This window comes from Nerophis ophidion, unplaced genomic scaffold (genome assembly GCF_033978795.1).
Source record: "Nerophis ophidion isolate RoL-2023_Sa unplaced genomic scaffold, RoL_Noph_v1.0 HiC_scaffold_127, whole genome shotgun sequence".
NCBI classification, from domain to species: Eukaryota; Metazoa; Chordata; class Actinopteri; order Syngnathiformes; family Syngnathidae; genus Nerophis; species Nerophis ophidion.
Window position 1 is genome coordinate 23,776 of NW_026907049.1, and position 21,223 is coordinate 44,998.

A 21,223-nucleotide genomic window follows, 5' to 3' on the forward strand; every position below is an offset into this window, starting at 1 on the left:
CATAAAGCCTTTAATGCTGAATATGTTTTTTACCATAGGTCAGCTTCACAATGTTGGAATATTGACTGCTGATATTAATATTCTTCTATTGTTTAGAATATTACACTTTACTCTTTTTCTTTGCTCAAATGAACAGGATGGAAGTGTCTTTAATTGTCACTACTGAGTGTAATTATGTATATAATAATCTTCATTACCGCTTGATTTAACTCTCATTTTATTTTATCCAGAGAGAACTTAACCATAAAAAGATGGCTGCACATCAATAAACCATCACTAAACTTCAATAAAACTAAATACATCATATTTGAAGATTGTAAAAATGTAAAACACAAATTATGATGGATAATATTGAAATTAAAGGAATTAAGGTAATCGCATTTGTATGAGTTAATATAGATGATGAAGTAAGCTGGACACTACATGTAAGTCATATAAAGAAAACAATAAAACAATGGAGTGCAATACTAAAGAGAATAAAATACATACAAATATTAACTAGAATTATTGTAGCCAACTTCAGTTGAAACATACATTGTTTATTGCATAAAAGTCTGGGGACATACATATAAAACAATCACACAACAATATTCATATTACACAAGAGAGTAATAAAGACAACTAATAGAATGGATTATAGAGACCCAACAAATTATTCAAAAAATCACACATTATAAAAGTAAAAGATCTTGTATAAAAGACAACTGTTCAAATGATGTATAAAGTAAATAATAATATGCTTCCAGAAGTGGTCCAGAAGATGTTTCAGATGTGAACCAGTAAATATGAACTAAGAGGGATTTATGTGTACTCAAAAGCAAAGGTATGAACACATGTAAAACAAATATGTACATCATATAAAGGAGTTCATCTATGGAATCATCTACAATTAGAAAATAAAATATGTAACACGTCATTTTTCAAAAAACATATAAAACACTATTATGAATAAGTATAGAGGTAAATTATGGATATTTACACATACAATGTTTATTGTATGTAACATAATTGTATGTACTGTTTATTCTCACCTTTTCAGTCAAATTGTTGTGTTCATTTCAAAGTACACAAATGTGTATATTAACTCATGTACTTGACTGAAAAAAAGCATTAATATAAAATATCTAATCTATAAATGTAGGCGCATATTAAACAGATTGTTAGACAAACAACAATGTCACACATGTTATATGTGCTGATGTTGTTAGAAAGTCAAAATGAAAGTCTGGACAGTTTATTTCAAATCCTGCAGTTTCATTTGCTGCTGCTGTTCTCACCAGCACACTTGTGTTTCTTACACTGCTACTTAGAAGACAATCTTTCACCACACACACTGCAACTCAACACTTTCTCTCCTGGGTGTCTTCTCATGTGTACTGTAAGAGTGCTTAGGTGACCAAAGCTTTTATCGCAGCTTGAACAGGAGTATGGTTTTTCCCCAGAGTGCTATATCATGTGTAATTTTAATTGTCGTCCTTCTATATAACTTTTACAACATACTGAACATATGAAAGGTTTTTCACCAGCGTGTGTTCTCATTTTTACTTTTAAACTTTGTCTTATGACAAAACTTTTACCACATTATGAGAAGGAACAAGGTTTTTCTCCAGTGTGTATTCTCATGTGTGTTTTTAAATGTTGCCTTCGAATAGATTTTTTACCAAAGATTGAACATGAAAAAGGTTTTTCTCCAGTGTGTAGTGTCATGTGTGCTTTGAAATGCTTCTTTTGAGTACAATCTTTACCACAGATTGAACATGAAAAACGTTTTACTCCAGTGTGTGTTCTCATATGTACTTTTAAACTTTGATTTAGTACGATACTTTTACCACAGTCTGAGCAGGAAACATTTTTTTTCTCCAGTGTGTTTTGTCATGTGTGTTTTAAAATTTTGCCTTCGAGTAAAATTTTTACCACAGATTGAACATGAAAAAGGTTTTTCTCCAGTGTCTATTCTCATGTGTGTTTTCAAATTATGGCTTTGAGTATAATTTTTACCACATTCTGAGCAGGAACAATGTTTTCCTCCAGTGTGTGTACTCATGTGTGATTTTAAATAGTACCTTCGAATAAAAACTTTACCACAGATTGAACATAAAAAAGGTCTTTCTCCAGTGTGTGTTCTCATGTGTACTTTCAAATGTTGACTTCGTGTAAAACCTTTACCACATTCTGAGCAAGAAAAAGGTTTTTCTCCAGTGTGTGTTCTCGTGTGTGATTTCAGACGACAATGGTATTTAAAAGTTTTGTGACAGTGAGAAGATGTGAAGTGAGTGTTGTCAGTGTGACATGTCTTATCATCTTTAGAGTCTTCATCATCAGTGTCAGGAGAGTGTGACGTTGTGTCCTCACTATCTGATAGTGGAGCTAAGAGCTTGTCTGCTTGTGATCCTCCACAGTGGTCTCCATCAGCTTCTGTTGTCATGTGTTGTGTTGAGCTGCTGCTTGGAGGCTCCCCCCCTCCCCTCTCCTCACTTTCACCTTTCACCTCATCATCTTCACTCTTCACAGTCACTGGGAACTCCTCCAACCATTTAGGCTGACTGATGCCCTCTTCCTCCTCTTCCTCTTTAATGTAAGGGGTCACTGGGTCCTCCTCTTCCTCCTTAGAGTGAGGAGTCAGTGGATCCACCTCTTCCTTTTTAAAATGGGGTGTCAGTGGGTCCTCCTCTTCCTTTTTAAAATGGGGTATCAGTGTGTATTCCTCTTCCTTCTTAATGTGGGAGGGCTGCGGCTCCTCTGTCCGCATCCTGAAGCTCCACTTCTGTTGCTCAGGGTGAAGATGTTCTTCACAGACATCTGCAAGACAAACACAGCATCTCTGCTCAGTCACACAATGCATTCAGTACTTTTACATGCACTTAGGAAAAACAAGTTATCGTATGAACTGTCTTGAAATCTCAGTGACGCACAAACACGCTGCTCTTTACAACATTATTCACAGGAAAAGAAACAAAAACCAGGACAGGACTTTTTACTATGGATGAACGATATGGTTTAAAATTGATTTTGCGATACAGTATTTCATTTAGAATTACTGATAGAACCATTTTAAAACTGGCTACACAGGCTCCTAATTTAGTTGCTGAAATATGCAGTAAAATATTACATTTCCAGTATTATTTTCTCAAATAAAGTAACCAGATATTAACAGTAAATAAACAAGTACATTATTAATAACTGTTTTGACAAAATAATACTATTAGAAACGAACAATATGTTACTGCATATGTCAGCTGCCAAATTAGGAGCTTTTGTACCTAGTTTTGAAATTATTCTATTCTCAATCATATATCAAATTATATATTGTGACATATTGTTGTTAGGATATAGATTTGAGGTCATATCGCCCATACCAAACATTGGTTCGTCGAGTCATTTTGTTTGGCCCACCAAATATATTTAATTTTAATATTCTTCAGATGTGTGTGTATGTTTAAAATGTGGGACTACTGTTCTACATCACGTGGAAGTGTCATGTCATGGGGATGGTGTGCTTTTAACTAAGGGTGTGACGATACGGTCAGCTCACCAAAGGATACTCGATATTGGCTTTAGGAGAACAAGACAATATTTTGGTGGTTAACATGATTCTTACACATGTGTGTACTTCATGTGTATATGAATGTACTTTTAGGGACGGCGTGGCGCAGTGGGAGAGTGGCCGTGCGCAACCCGAGGGTCACTGGTTCAAATCCCACCTAGAACCAACCTCGTCACGTCCGTTGTGTCCTGAGCAAGACACTTCACCCTTGCTCCTGATGGTTGCTGGTTGGCGCCTTGCATGGCAGCTCCCTCCATCAGTGTGTGAATGTGTGTGTGAATGGGTAAATGTGGAAGTAGAGTCAAAGCGCTTTGAGTACCTTGAAGGTAGAAAAGCGCTATACAAGTACAACCCATTTATTTATTTATTTATTTACTTTCCCTTGTGTGCTTCGTTTGACTGTAACTTCATAGTGGATAATATCTATAAACAACCTCAATTGTTTTACATCTTTAATTTGAAGGGCTGTTTACTTATCTGACAAATTCAAAGGAAACTGCACTTTTTAGAAATGTCACCTATCATTCACAATCCTTATGTAAGACATTTGTTTCAAACTTTTATGAAATTTAATTATTAAATAATCATGAGCAAAAAATCAGCTAACATTGGAGTCAATGGGAGCTCCTCTATTAGACCCACAAAGTCCTCCAAAAAAACATCCAAAAAAATTGCCAACAATACTCATTTTACATTTTGTGACCTGAATATTAACCAAGTATTAATGATATTGTTATTATAAGCGCTAATATTAAGGACCTACTTTTAGCGGCGCGTTGATCACAGAAGTAACTAGCTTATGCTGCTATATTGACATACTGAACTGTTTTCTCACCTCTAAGATAATGAAAGCTAATTCTACAAACCCTGTTTCCATATGAGTTGGGAAATTGTGTTAGATGTAAATATAAACAGAATACAATGATTTGCAAATTATTTTCAAGCCATATTCAGTTGAATATGCTACAAAGACAACATATTTGATGTTCAAACTGATAAACATTTTTTTTTTTGCAAATAATCATTAACTTTGGAATTTGATGCCAGCAACACGTAACAAAGAAGTTGGGAAAGGTGGTAATGGATACTGATAAAGTTGAGGACTGCTCATCAAACACTTATTTGGAACATCCCACAGGTGTGCAGGCTAATTGGGAACAGGTGGGTGCTATGATTGGGTATAAAAGCAGCTTCCATGAAATGCTAAGTAATTCACAAACAAGGATGGGGCGAGGGTCACCAATTTGTAAACAAATTGTCGAACAGTTTCAGAACAACATTTCTCAACGAGCTATTGAAAGGAATTCAGGGATTTTACCATCTACGGTCCGTAAAATCGTCAAAAGGTTCAGAGAATCTGGAGAAATCACTGCACGTAAGCGATGATATTACGGACCTTTGATCCCTCAGGTGGTACTGCATCAAAAACTGACGTCAGTGTGTAAAGGATATCACCACACGGGCTCAGGAACGCTTCATAAAACCACTGTAAGTAACTACAGTTGGTCGCTACATCGGTATGTGCAAGTTAAAACTCTACTATGCAAAGCGAAAATCATTTATCAACAACACACAGGAACGCCGCTGGTTTCTCTGGGCCCGAGCTCATCTAAGATGGACTGATGCAAAGTGGAAAAGTGTTCTGTGGTCTGACGAGTCCACATTTCAAATTATATTTGGAAACTGTGGACATGGTGTCCTCCGGAACAAATAGGAAAATAACCATCCGGATTGTTCTAGGCGCAGAGTTCAAAAGCCAGCATGTGTGATGGTATGAGGGTGTATTTGTGCCCAAGGCATGGGTAACTTACACATGTGTGATGGTATGAGGGTGTATTAGTGCCCAAGGCATGGGTAACTTACACATCTGTGATGGTATGAGGGTGTATTTGTGCCCAAGGCATGGGTAACTTACACATGTGTGATGGTATGAGGGTGTATTAGTGCCCAAGACATGGGTAACTTACACATGTGTGATGGTATGAGGGTGTATTTGTGCCCAAGGCATGGGTAACTTACACATGTGTGATGGTATGAGGGTGTATTAGTGCCCAAGGCATGGGTAACTTACACATCTGTGAAGGCACCATTAATGCTGAATGGTCCATACAGGTTTTGGAGCACCATATGTTGTCATCCAAGCAACGTTAACATGGACGTCTCTGCTTATTTCAGCAAAACAATGCCAAGCCATGTGTTACAACAGCGTGGCTTCGTAGTAAAAGAGTGCGGGTACTTTCCTGGCCCGCCTGCAGTCCAGACATGTCTCCCATCAAAAATGTGTGGCGCATTATGAAGCGTAAAATACGACAAGACTGTTGAACAACTGAAGCTGTACATCAAGCAATAATGGTAAAAAATACCACTTTCAAAGCTTCAACAATTAGTTTCCTCAGTTCCCAAACGTTTATTGAGTGTTGTTCTGCCCTCACTATATGTGTTGAGGTTATACAGCTTGGCAGACAGCAAACAACCAATCCAGGACGTTCTAATAAAGTTACAAAGCAGATGAATCCATTTAGGTGTCATGGTCCACGTCTTGGACCATGTCATTGTTCTGTTTTGTTATCACAGCCTGTTTTGTATTTGACGTCTTTAGTTTCTGGTGGTACTTCCTGGTTTGTTTCGGTTGCCTAGTTACGCATTTAGTGTCACCTGTTTGTTGTTTTTGATCACGTGCAGCTGCCTCTGATTATTTCTGCCCCTATATATGCCTGTCTTTGTTTGCCTTTTGTTCTCGGAGTTTAGTTTGCTACACGCAACAGATGACGTCACATTTCCCGATTGTAGTAAAATACTTTTTGTTATACGATTAGCTTCCATGCTATATTGTTTGCTTGTCCGTAGTTTATATACTAGCGCTTTTTGTTCCTTTTAGCTTCCACGTTAGTTCTGTTTGTTTTGTTTTCAGTGCCTTGTGCAAGTGTTTTTTGTTCAAAAATTGTTTTTGTAGTGTATAATAAATCATTATCCTTACCCTCACGCTGTGTTCCATCCTCCACTGCACCCACGAGAGAATAACTTTTCACCACGATACCAGCAAGATGTCACAGTAAAGTCCGAGCTAATGAAGCTTCTCTCGCAGCGGAAGTCGAAGAATTCGACAGGATAACGTGGAGGTTAGCCCAAGCGATGCAGGCTGGGACATTCCGCGGCGCGCCGTATGTGATGATCTTGGGGCTTGGAGGTCTCCAAGTCCCGCTTGACTCCACTAGGTCCGGCAACGCCCCGTCTCACCCCACCCCCTCGCATGCGTCGGCAGAGGCGGAAGCCGCGGCGAAGGGCATCGCCTAGCGACAGAGACACGCTAACTCCACCATCACCCCTTCACGGACACAGCCACTTTCAACTTGTCCAGGACTCACCATACACGCCTGGTAATCCTTTTTGTTTTTCTACTATTGACTCCTCCGGCTGGTCTGGTAGTCACGGGTACTGCACCCGTGACGTCAGCCCTCTTACGTCCCCAGAACATAGTGGGGATTAAGAATTGTTTTTAGAGCAGGCACTCCCTCAGTCGTCCACAGGGGACATACATGACAATCTTACACTCCTTAAAGACATTTGTTTTCAATCACAGTATAAGTCTTTATTTTCTGAATTTGATTGCTTGATTGATTTATACTTGTATTAGTAGATTGCACAGTTCAGTACATATTCCGTACAATTGACCACTAAATGGTAACACCCCGATAAGTTTTTCAACTTGTTTAAGTCGGGGTCCACGTTAATCAATTCATGGTACAAATATATACTATCAGCATAATACAGTCATCACACAGGTTAATCATCATAGTATATACATTGAATTATTTACATTATTTACAATCTGGGGGTGGGATGAGGAGCTTTGGTTGATATCAGTACTTCAGTTATCAACAATTGCATCAACAGAGAAATGGACATTGAAACAGTGTAGGTCTTACAGTAAGATATGTACAGCTACCAGAGAACATAGTGAGTTCAGATAGCATAAGAACAAGTATATACATTAGAAGTACATTTGATTATTTACATTAGGTTATTTATAATCCGGGGAGATGGGATGTAAATGGAGGAGGGTATTAGTAAAGGGTTGAAGTTGCCTGGAGGTGTTGTTTTAGAGCGGTTTTGAAGGAGGATAGAGATGCACTTACTTTTATACCTGTTGGGAGTGCATTCCACATTGATGTGGCATAGAAGGATAATGAGTTAAGACCTTTGTTAGATCGGAATCTGGGTTTAACGTGGTTTGTGGAGCTCCCCCTGGTGTTGTGGTTATGGCGGTCAGGAAGTAGTTGGACATGTACTTCGGTTTCAGGGAGGTGTAGCGGATTTTATAGACTAGGCTCAGTGCAAGTTGTTTTACTCTGTCCTCCACCCTGAGCCAGCCCACTTTGGAGAAGTGGGTTGGAGTGAGGTGTGATCTGGCGTGGAGGTCTAAAAGTAACCGGACTAGCTTATTCTGGGATGTTTGGAGTCTAGATTTAAGGGTTTTGGAGGTGCTAAGGTACCAGGAGGAGCAAGCGTAATCGAAAAAAGGTTAAATGAGAGTTCCCGCTAGAATATTCAAGGTGCTTTTGTTGACCAGAGAGGAGATTCTGTAGAGGAATCTCGTTCTTTGGTTGACCTTTTTGATTACCTTGGTTGCCATTTTATCGCAGGAAAGATTAGCTTCTAGAATGGAACCTAGGTAGGTGATCTCATCTTTCCAGGTGATAACAATGTCACCCACTTTTATAGTGAAATCAATGACTTTCTTAAAGGGGAACATTATCACAATTTAAAAAGGGTTAAAACCACTAAAAATCAGTTCCCAGTGGCTTATTTTATTTTTCGAAGTTTTTTTCAGAATTTTACCCGTCCCGGAATATACCTAAAAAAAAGCTTTAACGTGATTGATTTTCGTTATGTGCGAAGCCACTGTTCATTTTCCTGTGACGTCAGATAGCGATGCCAATACAAACAACATGGCGGTTACCATAGCAAGATATAGCGACATTAGCCCGGATTCAGCCTCGGATTTCAGCGGCTTTAGCGATTAAACAGATTATGCATGTATTAAAATGGATGGTAGGAGTATGGAGGCAGATAGCGTAAATGAAATTGAAGAAGAAACTGCAGCTATTGAGCGAATAGCTATTGACGCTATTCGGCCATGTCTGCGTTAGCATCGCCGGTAAAATGTGCGGACCAAACGATCAGGACTTTCGCATCTTGTGACACTGGAGCAACTTAAATCCGTCGATTGGTAAGTGTTTGTTTTGCATTAAATGTGGGTGGAAGGAAACGGTGGATGTAAATATGGTTTCAAATGTACATACAGCTAGCCTAAATAGCATGTTAGCATATGTTTGATTAGCACATAAGTCAACAACATCAACAAAACTCACCTTTGTGATTTCGTTGACTTTATCGTTGTGAATGCATCTGCTTTGAGTGTCGCATGATATCCACACATTCTTGCCATCTCTGTCGTAGCATCGCCGGTAAAAACCAAACGAGGGACTTTCGCATTTCTTGACACTGGAGCAACTTAAATCCGTCGATTAGGATGTGTTTTTTTGACATTAAATGTGGGTGGAGGGAAAGGCTGGATGTAAATATAGCTACAAATGAGGCGTAATGCTGCAATATGTATACACAGCTAGCCTAAATAGCATGTTAGCATCGATTAGCATGCCGTGCTAATCGATGCACATTCTACATAAATCAACTAGAATCATTCCCTGATCGTGTTGTTACACCCTCCGACAACACACCGACGAGGCATGATGTCTCCAAGGTACCGGAAAACAGTCGAAAAAACGGAAAATAACAGAGCTGATTTGACTTGTGTTTGTAATGTGGTGGAGAAAAATGCTGTTCTCTACCTAGGTGACGTCACGTTCTGACGTCATCACTCCGAGAGCGATAAACAGAGAGGCGTTTAATTCGCCAAAATTCACCCATTTAGAGTTCGGAAATCGGTTAAAAAAATATATGGTCTTTTTTCTGCAACATCAAGGTATATATTGACGCTTACATAGGTCTGGTGATAATGTTCCCCTTTAAGGTTGATATGGGACCCATATAGGATGGATTCCGTTTTACCTAAGTGTATGGATAGCTTGTTGTCAGAGAGCCAGGTGCAAATATTAAGTAGTTCAGCACTGAGGATGTGTTCCACCTGTGACTTGTCCTTGCCGGATACCAGCAGGGCCGAGTCATCCACAAACAGGAAGAATTCACAGTGTCATGCTGATGGCATGTCATTTACGTATATTAGGAACAGTAAAGGTCCTAGTATACTGCCTTGGGGGACTCCACAGCTTACTGAGAGGGGAGGGGCACCTCTACCACCTGTTTCTTCCCCTCCAAGTAAGATTGCATCCAGCTTGATGAGGTTTCATCGAATCCGATTGCTCTGAGCTTATCCAACAGTATAGCGTGGTTAACGGTGTCAAAGGCCTTCTGAATGTCCAGCATGACCATGCCGCAGTATTTGCCCGCGTCCACCTCAGTTAGAGAAGGCATGTGTCAGTGGAGTGCTTAGTTCTGAAGCCGGATTGGAATTTGTACATTAGTTTATTAGTAGCAAGGTATCCATCAACGTGTTCATAAACTATTTTTTCCATTACTTTCAAAATGGAACTGAGCATAGAAACAGGTCGGTAGTTACCAGGTTCTAATTTGCTTCCTTTTTTTATAAAGGGGGGTTACTCTTGCTATCTTGAAATCCTTGGGTAACTGGCCTTGTTTGATTGAGAAGTTTATTATATGTGTGATTATTGGGGCAATGGTGGTGGCAGAGTCCCCTCTGAAACCCCTCCACCTGTGACTTTTCCTCCCACCCTGTCTACCTCTTTCAGTTCCTACCCCCACTCCCCCCTAGAGGTAGTTTTAGACCGTAGAGAGAGCGTCTGGCATCCGCTTGTGGAAGGGGGGGCTCGTGCTGGAGGTAGCACAGCGGCGTTCAGCCGAGTCTCTTCTCCTAGTTTGTATGGTTGACAGGTATTCTTGTTTCCATCGCTTCCCGGATCTATCAGAGAGAGATTGGACTTTCCGCCATTGTTGTGAGTGGATGTCTTTCACGTTGAAGTCTCCTGGCGGTGCAGATATGACGTCTCTCTTCAGTGTCAGCAAGGTTGCAGGTGTTAGTATTGCTGGCATCTCTGGTTTAGTTGAAACTGGAATGAGAGGTCTTGCGTTTATAATTGCCATGACCTCAGCCATGAGAGTGGTGAGCACCTCATGAGAAAGGTGAGAGCCTCCCTCCTTAAGGAGCAATGCATCCAGGATACGGCGCGTGATGCCAATTAGTCTTTCCCACACTCCTCCCATGTGAGAAGAGTTTGGCGGATTGAAGATCCAAGTCCACACTTAGTCCTGCAGGTAAGTTTTCAACTCTTTTTCCAACGACTCTTCCTCTTTTTCCGACCACTTGTCCCTCGCCGTCAACTTCTCTTCCTCGTCATGCTTCTCGTCGTCTGTGCTGGAGTCCATGACGATGGCCTTGGACTTGCTCCCCGCTCTGGACTTCTTGGGGCTGGACGAGGAGCGTCCTGCTTGGGCGTCGCTCTTCTTGCCCTTGTCGGCCGACACTTTTTTCTTGGCCCTCTTCTTTTTCTTGGCGGGAAGCTGTTTGCCGCTGTTCTGTCTCTGAGGATCTCATCAGTCCCCACGTTGACTTTCAAGATGTCAAAACCATACGGTACATCAGCGAAGCAATACAAAAACTCATGAAAAAAATAAACACAGCAGTAAAACACTTACATACAAACAAGACAGCTGCTTGTACACCCGAAAGAGAACAAAGAACAGTGTCTAAGAGGAGCATCAACATTTGCATTTAAACTGTAAAATCCTCTTTATGATTTATTTACTCTACTTATTTAAATATGAACATTTTCCTTTAGGAAACTTTTATGATTTGTGTGTTGTTGTAGCTGGTATGCTGCAATTTTTTTTTTTCCCCCCCAAGATGGCAACCCTGTAGTGGCTGCTGTTGGCAGGAACTCTGTGCTCTTGTGTCATCCTTTTGTGTTTCCCTCTTATTTTCATGTTTATATATATATATACATATATATATATATATATGTGTATTATTATTTTTATTTTTTTTGCCTTTTGGTCCGGACCTTTTTGGACTGTGTGACAAGGGGTGGCACTTTCGTGACTTCTGCGGTGCTTTTTTGTGAACTTCTGGATCTGCCTCCCGAGAGCCTTTTGGCCATGGAGACCAGCTGCTGGGTTTCTGCCACACCAGACTCCGTTTGGAGAGACTGGAGGAGATGCAGATGAAGAGACAGGACTGCGGAGCTAGCACTGAGCGCCGGGACGGAAAAGCTTCACAGTGTCTTGGCTGAATGAGCAGGTATCGGACACCTCGGTCTCTTTGGACATATCCTCACTCATCCATGCGGACTGGACACTGGCCGAGACTTGGTTTGGCGGCCAAGAGTGGAGTCGGCTCTCTTGGTTGCTTTGTTGGGTCTGCTCCCGTCTCTGGCCAAGCTCCCTTCACCCCAGCAGACGATGGCGTGGGACACCGCAAAAGCCACCACATTGTATATGTTTCTTTTACTTTTTATTCATAGCTGTATGTAGAAGTGGCTGGTTGCATCAGCTCTGCTCTTTTAATGTCCTTTGTCCTGTTTGATGTTTCCCTCTTACACACATGAAAGAGGAATGTGTGCTATGGCAATGAGTTGTTTTCTTCCCTTGGCCTCAGTCTGGACCCCCTCTCCAGGGGCCCAGGCTTGGACCGATTTTTTTTTTTTTCTCTCATTGCCCCCACTTGTTTACCTGTATGTATCTCACCTTTTTTGCAAGGGGCGCCGCAAGTTGGCAGACCCGTCAGCGATCCTGTTCTGTCTCCCTAGAATGTTTGTCTGACCTTGAATGGGATTCTGCTGAACATTTTAATTTCCCCTCGGGGGTTAATAAAAATGTGTCTGATTCTGATGTTTAACATCAACAAAACATAGCTAATTAGTAAAAATAAACTACATTAATTCATCTCTCAACGGTGTTGAGACATTGCTGGACAGCGGAGTAGTAACTAAATCCAAATAAAAAATGATTTTATTTTTTTAAGATATCTGGCTTGTATTTTCAGTAGGGATGTAAATTTATAGATTCATGGATATGATACCCTAATAAATATTCCTTATCGATACCAGTATTTATCAGTACTCTTGTCGGTACTACATGTCATTTGTGGAAATAAAAACCTGGAAAAAAGGCATTTTAAATAGCATTTCTATTAGCACAAGAGTTTGAACACCTCCAACATGATGTTCTGTAACATTTTAAAGCAGGGAAGTCTTTTATCAGCAGCTGTTTATTTGAAGTCTTAAATAGATAGATAGATAGTACTTCATTGATTCCTTCAGGAGAGTTCCTTCAGGAAAATTTAAAGAAGTCAACTATGTGTGCAGTGCAAGGTGAAATGCAGTTATGTCATCTTCTTCTCAATAACACACACATCTAACTTTGGTTGCTTCCTTATTTTTCATCATTCAAAGCTGATTGTAATGTGTAGCAGCGGCAGCTGAACTCAGTGTGAAAATGTATCATAGTTATGTCAGTCAGCTGGAATTAAAAATACAAATAGTTGTGCCGTTAGTCCAGAATCTTCACGGTCCTCATGGACAACATCATTAGGAACCAGTACTAAAAAAATGGTACTTGGTGTACATCTCTTATCTTCACCACTAAACCTTTGAAATATGCTGACATATGTGCTGCTAAAGGTAAATAAACAGTAGCCATATTGAATGTTTGCCTTCATTTGACCACGTGAGGTAAGGAGGACGGCCTCTAGGTCACATGGTTACACCCCAGCAATTACACTGTTGATGATTGATGAGTATGTTTATCTCCATCTTTAGTCCTAAATGTGGCCCCCAGTTGAACATGTGTCACAAACATTGTATTAGATGATATGTGGATGTTGTGCTTACTTGGACTGTGATGAAGCTGTGAGGACTCTGGTGGTTTGTCTTCATGCTCTTCAGTCTTCACAGAGACAACAGTCAGTGGAAACTTGCTGACATCAGCCTCCTCCTGCCCTAGAAGACACTCTCCCTCCTCTTCCTCTTTGAAATAAGAGGGCTGTGGCTCATCTTTGTCCCCTTTAAAATGTGAGAGCTGTGGATACTCTAAAGTGAAACTGTCCCCCTGCAGATGAGGGAGACATTCTTCTTGGTGTCCAATCAGCTGATGGATGTCTACAGGACACAAACAAAACACATTTTAACTTCTACATGCTGAATATTAAATTGTACATGAAATATAGGGCTGTGGCTATTGAAAATTTTATTAATCAAGTGTTCTACTGGAAATTTTCCGATTAGTTGAGTAACTGAATAAAACAGTGTTGCTTGGTTAAAGACAAATTTAAGCGACTATAAAACATTTCACTTAATAATGAACAGTCAATTGGTTTGAGATAGTATGAGATCAAAATGTTATCTTTAGATCAGGCTTTGTTTTTTTGACAATCACAGCCACATTAAAAAGTCAAAGTACCAATGATTGTCATACACACACTGGGTGTGGGGAGATTATTCCCTGCATTTGGCCCATCACCCTTGATCACACCCTGGGAGGTGAGGGGAGCAGTGAGCAGCAGCGGTGGCCATGCCCGGGAATAACTTTTATGGTGATTAAACCCCAATTACAACCCTTGATGCTGAGTGCAAGGCAGAGAAGTAATGGGTCCCATTTTTATAGTATTTGGTATGACTGGGTTGGGGTTTGAACTCACAACCTACCGATCTCAGGGAGGGTGCACCGACATGAAGGAAATAACAGGTCAGTATGCTTTGACACACATATATAACTCGTCAAACCTGCCAGCTATCAGGCTAGGTTAACAGAGTCAGTCACCATGGTAACTGACTCTGACTTTGTCTTACCTCTCTTATTTTTGGAGGTAAAACTCTTAAGCTTTACATACTCAGGACTTTGCACTTAACTTGCTCTCTGGAATATTCCCCCGGTGACTGTGTGAGTTTTGTGTAAACATGTTGATACACATTGTTACAAACATCAACCTCTCTTAAATATTGTGTGTCTGGCACTGTCTCCTTCTTGTCAACAATGTAAAACAATTAGTGCATCATCCTCAAATGACAATTAATCTTCCTACAGACAATCCATTTAGGAATAGTGTTAATAATGAAATATAAAGTTAGTAAAGATGTGAGAGTAAGAAGTAAACAAACCTGTTCTGTGTAACACAACTTGATGTTTTTCATGTTGTCGCTCCTTCTCCTCTTTTGTTGGACAAAGTTCCTCCTCGTACTCTGCTGTGGTTCTTTGGCACATTTTCACACAATCACAACACTTTACACTCACACTTGATCTCTACTTAGTGATGTGTTTTGATCACTTCCGCCTCTCTTTGTTAGCAGCTAACAAGCTAAGCTAACTAGCAGGCTAAGCTAGCTCGAGAAGCATCAAAGTGCGCTCAGACTAATATAACCGGATGCAAACAGTTATTAACGATGTTTACTCTATTTACTAGAGTGTAATAAAGGACATATATGTGTACATGGAGGCACAGATTAAGAACACTGAACTGTGACGACTGCAATAACGTCTTCACCGTCAGACGCCATCTTGCTTTATCCTCGCCGTGTTTGGTTCGCGCGCAGTGTTGTCAGATCTCGCGAGAGAAACAAGTAAGCAGCTATTTTCCAAATCTCGCGAGAGAAATAAGTAAAACCAGCTTTCCGCCACCGGTAAAAATATTTTATTATATACTATTTACTTATTATGAAAATAAAAGTAAAATTGTCCATTTCAAATTTTCATAGTTAAGACATAAAACTTATTTCTGTAAAAAAAATTCAATATTTAAAAATGTATTCAAACAACAGTAGCATAAGGAATGACAAAAAAGAAACAAAATTAATATTACATTAATGATATTATTTTTGTTTTTGATGTTAATCGTTTTTATAATGTAATTTAGAATGTGGGAGGTTTTCATGTTCTTTTCAAATTTCCTTTGAATAGAATAGAATAGAATAGAGTTTTATTGTCATTATCGCAGTGAACAGGTTCAAAGAACAACGAAATTGGAGCAGATCCCCAAAGGTGCATGTACAATATGGTAATATAAATAGTACAAAAAAAAGGTAGATAGAAATAAGAGATGTATCTATATATGTATATATATCCACACAGATGCATACATGCATGCATATGAATATATACACACACATGCATATAACATTATTGCTTATTACAGTCCGAAAAAATTGAAAGAAATTAAAAACATGACACATGAGGACATGAAGGACATATTGTGCTACTATGGCTCTTGGGTAAAAGCTGATTTTTAGTGAATTTGTACCAGCTTTTAGCACCCTATGGCGTCTGCCCGAGGGTGGCATTATATATATTATATCCATCTATCGATTGATAGATAGATAGATAGATGGATCTATCTCTCTTTCCATTTTCTACCGCTTATTCCCTTTTGGGGTTGCGGGGGGTGGGGCTGGGAGGGGGGGTGCTGGTGCCTATTTCAGCTACAATTGGGCGGAAGGCGGCGTACACCCTGGACAAGTCCCCACCTTATCGCAGGACCAACACAGATAGACAGACAACATTCACACTCACACTCACACACACACTAGGGCCAATTTAGTGTTGCCAATCAACCTGTCGCCAGGTGCATGTCTTTGGAGGTGGGAGGGGCCTATCCCCAGGTGCATGTCTTTGGAAGTGGGAGGGGCCTATCCCCAGGTGCATGTGTTTGGAAGTGGGAGGAAGCCGGAGTACCTGGAGGGAACCCACACATTCACGGGGAGGACATGCAAACTCCACACAGAAAAATCCCGAGCCCGGGATTGAACCCTGACTACTCAGGACTTTCGTATTGTGACACAGACGCACTAACCCCTCCCCCGCCGTGCTTCCAGATATAGATGTATAGATATAATATATGTAATGCCAATTGAAATTTAAAGAGGACATGAAAACCTCCTACATTCTAAAATACATTATAAAACAAATGATCATCAAAAACAAAAATAATATCATAAGTGTAATATTTATTTTGTTTCTTTTTTTCTTTCCTTATGCTACTGTTGTTTCAATACATTGTTAAATATTTGAATATTTTTACGAAAATAAGTTGTATGTCTCTGTTTTGAAAATTTAAAATGGAAAATGTAGATCATTTGGTGAAATGACTGTTTTGTTGTTGTTTGTGGTTACCCGTAGGAAGAACTGTGCCGAGCTGCATGAATAAGTTGGCTTTAAATAAGACTTCAGCAGGACAGTAATTGTACATACGCACTGCATGAGAGGGTGGTAGTAACTGACTCCTCGATGTGCACACCCTGGTGGTGTGTTCGAGAATTACAACATGAAAACAGCTGCAAGAAACAAAATCTGTACAAAAAATGCTGCAAGTCAAAGCCACAGAGTCAGTCCAAGTTTACCACAAACAAGTGCTATGGACAGTCTGTGCATGATGTGACAGTGGATCAACACAGCCAAAGTGAAAATGACACATTCTACGTGGATGGCTTGGAAATAGAAAATTGCATTGACTCTGTAAATCCACAACAAAGAGACCAAGATGAAGGATTTGTCACAGTGTGCATAAACGACATGCCAACCAAAATGAAAGTGGATACAGGTGCTAAATGCAATGTAATGTCACTGAAGACTTTCAATAGAGTAAACAGCGGCGTGAAACTCGCCAAACAACACAGAAGCACAAATTTGGTGGCTTACGGAGGAGCCAAAATCGAGACACAAGGTGAAGCTACGCTGACATGCTTTTTAAAGGGACAGCGCCACTTACTGCCATTTTTCACAGTGGATAGAATGTGACATCACTGTTGGGCTTCCGTGCATGCCTGCGTACGGGGCTAGTCGAGTTGAGTCCCGATGTGCACCATGTCACCACAGAGAACACTGGAGAGTTCAGCGCACGGATCCTCACACAATACCAAGATATTTTCAGTGAAGAGCTCGGAGAACTACCAGTTGTTTACACAATGACAGTGGACCCCAATGTGCCGCCAGTTGTTAGGCCGGCCCACCGCATCCCAGTAGCGATGCAAGACTGTGTGAAAGCTGAACTTAAATCCATGGAAAGCATAGACGTTATTACTTCAGTCACCGAACCAACAGCTTGGGTGTCATCCATGGTCGCTGGGCACACAAAAGTCAAATCAGAAATCAGATTGTGCATCAACCCCAAAGATTTAAAGGCCTACTGAAATGAGATTTTCTTATTTAAACGGGGACAGCAGGGCCATTCTATGTGTCATACTTGATCATTTCGCTACATTGCCATATATTTGCTGAAAGGATTTAGTAGTGATCATCCACGATAAATTTCGCAACTTTCGGTGCTAAGAGAAATGCTGGAAGTCGCAGACGATGACGTCACATGTTTGATGGCTCCTCACATATTCACATTGTTTTTAATGGGAGCCTCCAACAAAAAGTGCTATTCGGACCGAGAAAACGACAATTTTCCCATTAATTTGAGCGAGGATGAAAGATTCGTGTTTGGGGATATTGATAGCGACGGACTAGAAAAAAATAATTTAAAAAAAGTTTTTAAAAAAAAACGTGATTGCATTGGGACGGATTCCGAAGTTTTTTGACATATTTACTAAGTTAATTCTAGGAAATCCCTTATCTTTCTATTGTGTTGCCAGTGTTTTAGTGAGTTAAATAGTACCTGATAGTCGGAAGTGTGTCTCCACGACTGTCTTGACGCGCAGTGTCTCAGGGGAGTCGACGGCAGCTATGGATGGCACAAGCTCAGCTTTTCTCCGGTAAGAACTGACTTTTTAACCACAATTATCTCACCGAAACCTGCTGGTTGACATATGGTCGGGATCCATGTTCTCTTGACCGCGCTCTGATCCATAGGAAAGTTTCACCTCCAGGAATTTTAAACAAGGAATCACCGTGTGTTTGTGTGGCTAAAGGCTAAAGCTTCCCAACTCCATCTTTCTACTGTGACTTCTCCAATATTAATTGAACAAATTGCAAAAGATTCAGCAACACAGATGTCCAAAAAACTGTATAATTATGCCGTTAAAGCAGACGACTTTTAGCTGTGTGTGTGTGTGCAGCGCTCATACTTCCTAAAAACCTGTGACGTCTTGCGTACACGTCATCATTACACAACGTTTCGAAGACGAAACTCCCGGGAAATTTAAAATTGCAATTTATTAAACCAAAAAGGCCATATTGGCATGTGTTGCAATGTTAATATTTCATCATTGATATATAAACTATCAGACTGCGTGGTGGGTAGTAGTGGCTTTCAGTAGGCCTTTAAATGAAGCACTAAAACGGCCCCACCACCCCATGAGAAGTGTGGAGGAGGTAGCAGCACAAATGTTTTCAGTACTAGATGCAAAAAATTCATTCTGGCAGATCCGCCTGGACAAGAAGTCCTCAATGAAGACAACATTCAGTACTCCTTTTGGACGTTACTGATTCCTTCGCATGCCTTTCGGCATTAACTCAGCAAGCGGAGTATTCCAGCGCACAATGGATCAGCTCTTTGCTGGATATCCATGCTCAGTCATCGTCGATGACATCATCATCGGAAGCCAAAAAAGGTGCTAGAACGTGTGAAGGAAATAAACCTCAAACTCAACATGCAGAAATGCAAATTTCGACTTGACCAAGTATGCTACGTTGGTCATATCTTCAGAAGTAAAGGTTTGAAAGCTGACCCCTCCAAAACTGCTGCTATCACAGACATGCCAGTCCCCACAGATGTCACTTCACTTCACCGTTTCCTGGGAATGGTTAACTATTTTGGCAAGCACATTCCAAACCTCAGTGACATCGCAACGCCACTGAGGAAGCTGACTCACAAAGAGACCGCATGGTGCTGGTTCCAGCAACACCAAGATGCTTTCGACCGCCTGAAAGCATGTCTCTCCTTTCCACCAGTATTGGCCTACTAAGATGTCAAAGAGCCAGTCACGCTGACCTGTGAGGCGTCATGCTTTGGACTAGGAGCTGCCTCATGCAAAATGGAAGGCCAGTAGCCTTTGCATCCCGCGCCCTTACAGAAACAGAAAGTCAATACGCTCAAATTGAGAAGGAGCTTCTAGCTGTTGTGTTTGCATGCACCAAGTTCAGAGACTATGTGTATGGCAAGGCCACCACAGTAGAAACTGACCACCAACCGTTGGGGACTATCTTGAAGAAACCAATTCACAATGCCCCGGCCCGTCTTCAGCAGATGCTGCTACGCTTGCAAAGCTATGACATAAGCCTAATCTACAAAAAAGGAAAGCACATGTACTTGGCTGACACTCTTTCAAGAGCCCCTAATGCAACAGACAGTGAGAGCCCATCTGATAGTGGTTCTTTCGACATCATGTCTGTGAGCTACATTTCTACAGCCCGCCTGGAAGAGCTCAAGAAGCACATGGAGGAGGTTGAAGTAATGCAGACTCAGTGTAGTTATCCAGCGTAGATGGCCTGCCAGAAAGACTCAGCTGCAGCCTGCCATTGAAGTTTTCTTCCCCTACAGAGACAAACTCACTGTGGAAGATGGAATTGTCATGAAAAGGCAGAAAGCAGTCATTCCAACGTCACTACCAAAAGAGTACATTAATATTGTACACAAAAGTCACCCAGGCATTGAAGCAACCAAACGCAGAGCAAGAGGTATCATCTTTTGGCCATCAATGTCACGAGACATCACTAAAGAACTACTTTTTTGCACAGTGTGCAACAGCACAAAACCACATCAGCAGAAAGAACCACTTCATCTCCATCCAGTTCCAGACCTTCCGTGGTCCACAGTTGCTACAAACATTTTTGAATGGCGTGGACAACACTACCAGGTGATAGTGGATTCCTATTCTGGATGGTTTGAAATTGACCTTCTACAAAACATCACAGCGACAGTTGTAATTTCCAAAATGAAATAACATTTTTCATTGCACGGTACACCACACACACTGCTATCTGATAATGTAAGACAGTACAAGTGTGAGCAATTCAGGAAATATGCTGAGGAGCGGGACTTCATCCACACCACCAGTAGCCCAGAGTTTCCCAAGTCGAATGGACTTGCGGAAAGAGCTGTCAGGAGTGACAAGCAACTGATGGAGAAATCCCACCGGGACAAAACTTTTTTTTTTCTTTTTTTTTTTTTTCTTCTTTGTCATGAAAAAGGGAGGTTTTTGTCATGAAAAAGGGAGTTTTTTGTGGTTGGTGCACTAGTTGTAAGTGTATATTGTGTTTTTATGTTGATTTAATAAAAAAATACAAAAAAACATTATTATTATTATTTTTTTTTTATAAAAAATTCTTCCGCGGCCCGGTGGTTGGGGACCACTGTTCTAATGTACATACTTGTTCTTATGCTATCTGAACTCACTATGTTCTCTGCTGGATGTACATATCCTACTAAATAAGACCTACACTGTTTCAATGTCCACATTTCTCTGTTGATGCAATTGTTGATGACTGAAGTACTGATATCAACCAAAGCTCCTCATCCCACCCCCCGGATTGTAAATAATGTAAATAATTAATTGTATATACTATGATGATTAACATGTGTGATGACTGTATTATGCTGATAGTATATATTTGTACCATGAATTGATTAACGTGGACCCTGACTTAAACAAGTTGAAAACTTATTGGGGTGTTACCATTTAGTGGTCAATTGTACGGAATATGTACTGTACT

The 21,223-nt window shown here is 40.6% G+C and overlaps 1 protein-coding gene across 1 annotated transcript; it reads right to left on the reverse strand.

Annotated features, from left to right (window-relative positions):
- Window positions 1-518: 518 nt before the first annotated feature.
- On the reverse strand, window positions 519-15,137 carry LOC133547490 (zinc finger protein 180-like). Its single transcript, XM_061893178.1, has 3 exons — window positions 14,737-15,137; window positions 13,471-13,737; window positions 519-2,799 (listed from the first exon to the last, which is right to left on the reverse strand). The coding sequence occupies exons 1-3, from the start codon at window positions 14,837-14,839 to the stop codon at window positions 1,826-1,828; spliced, it is 1,344 nt and encodes a 447-aa protein (XP_061749162.1). The 5' UTR covers window positions 14,840-15,137; the 3' UTR covers window positions 519-1,825.
- Window positions 15,138-21,223: the final 6,086 nt, after the last annotated feature.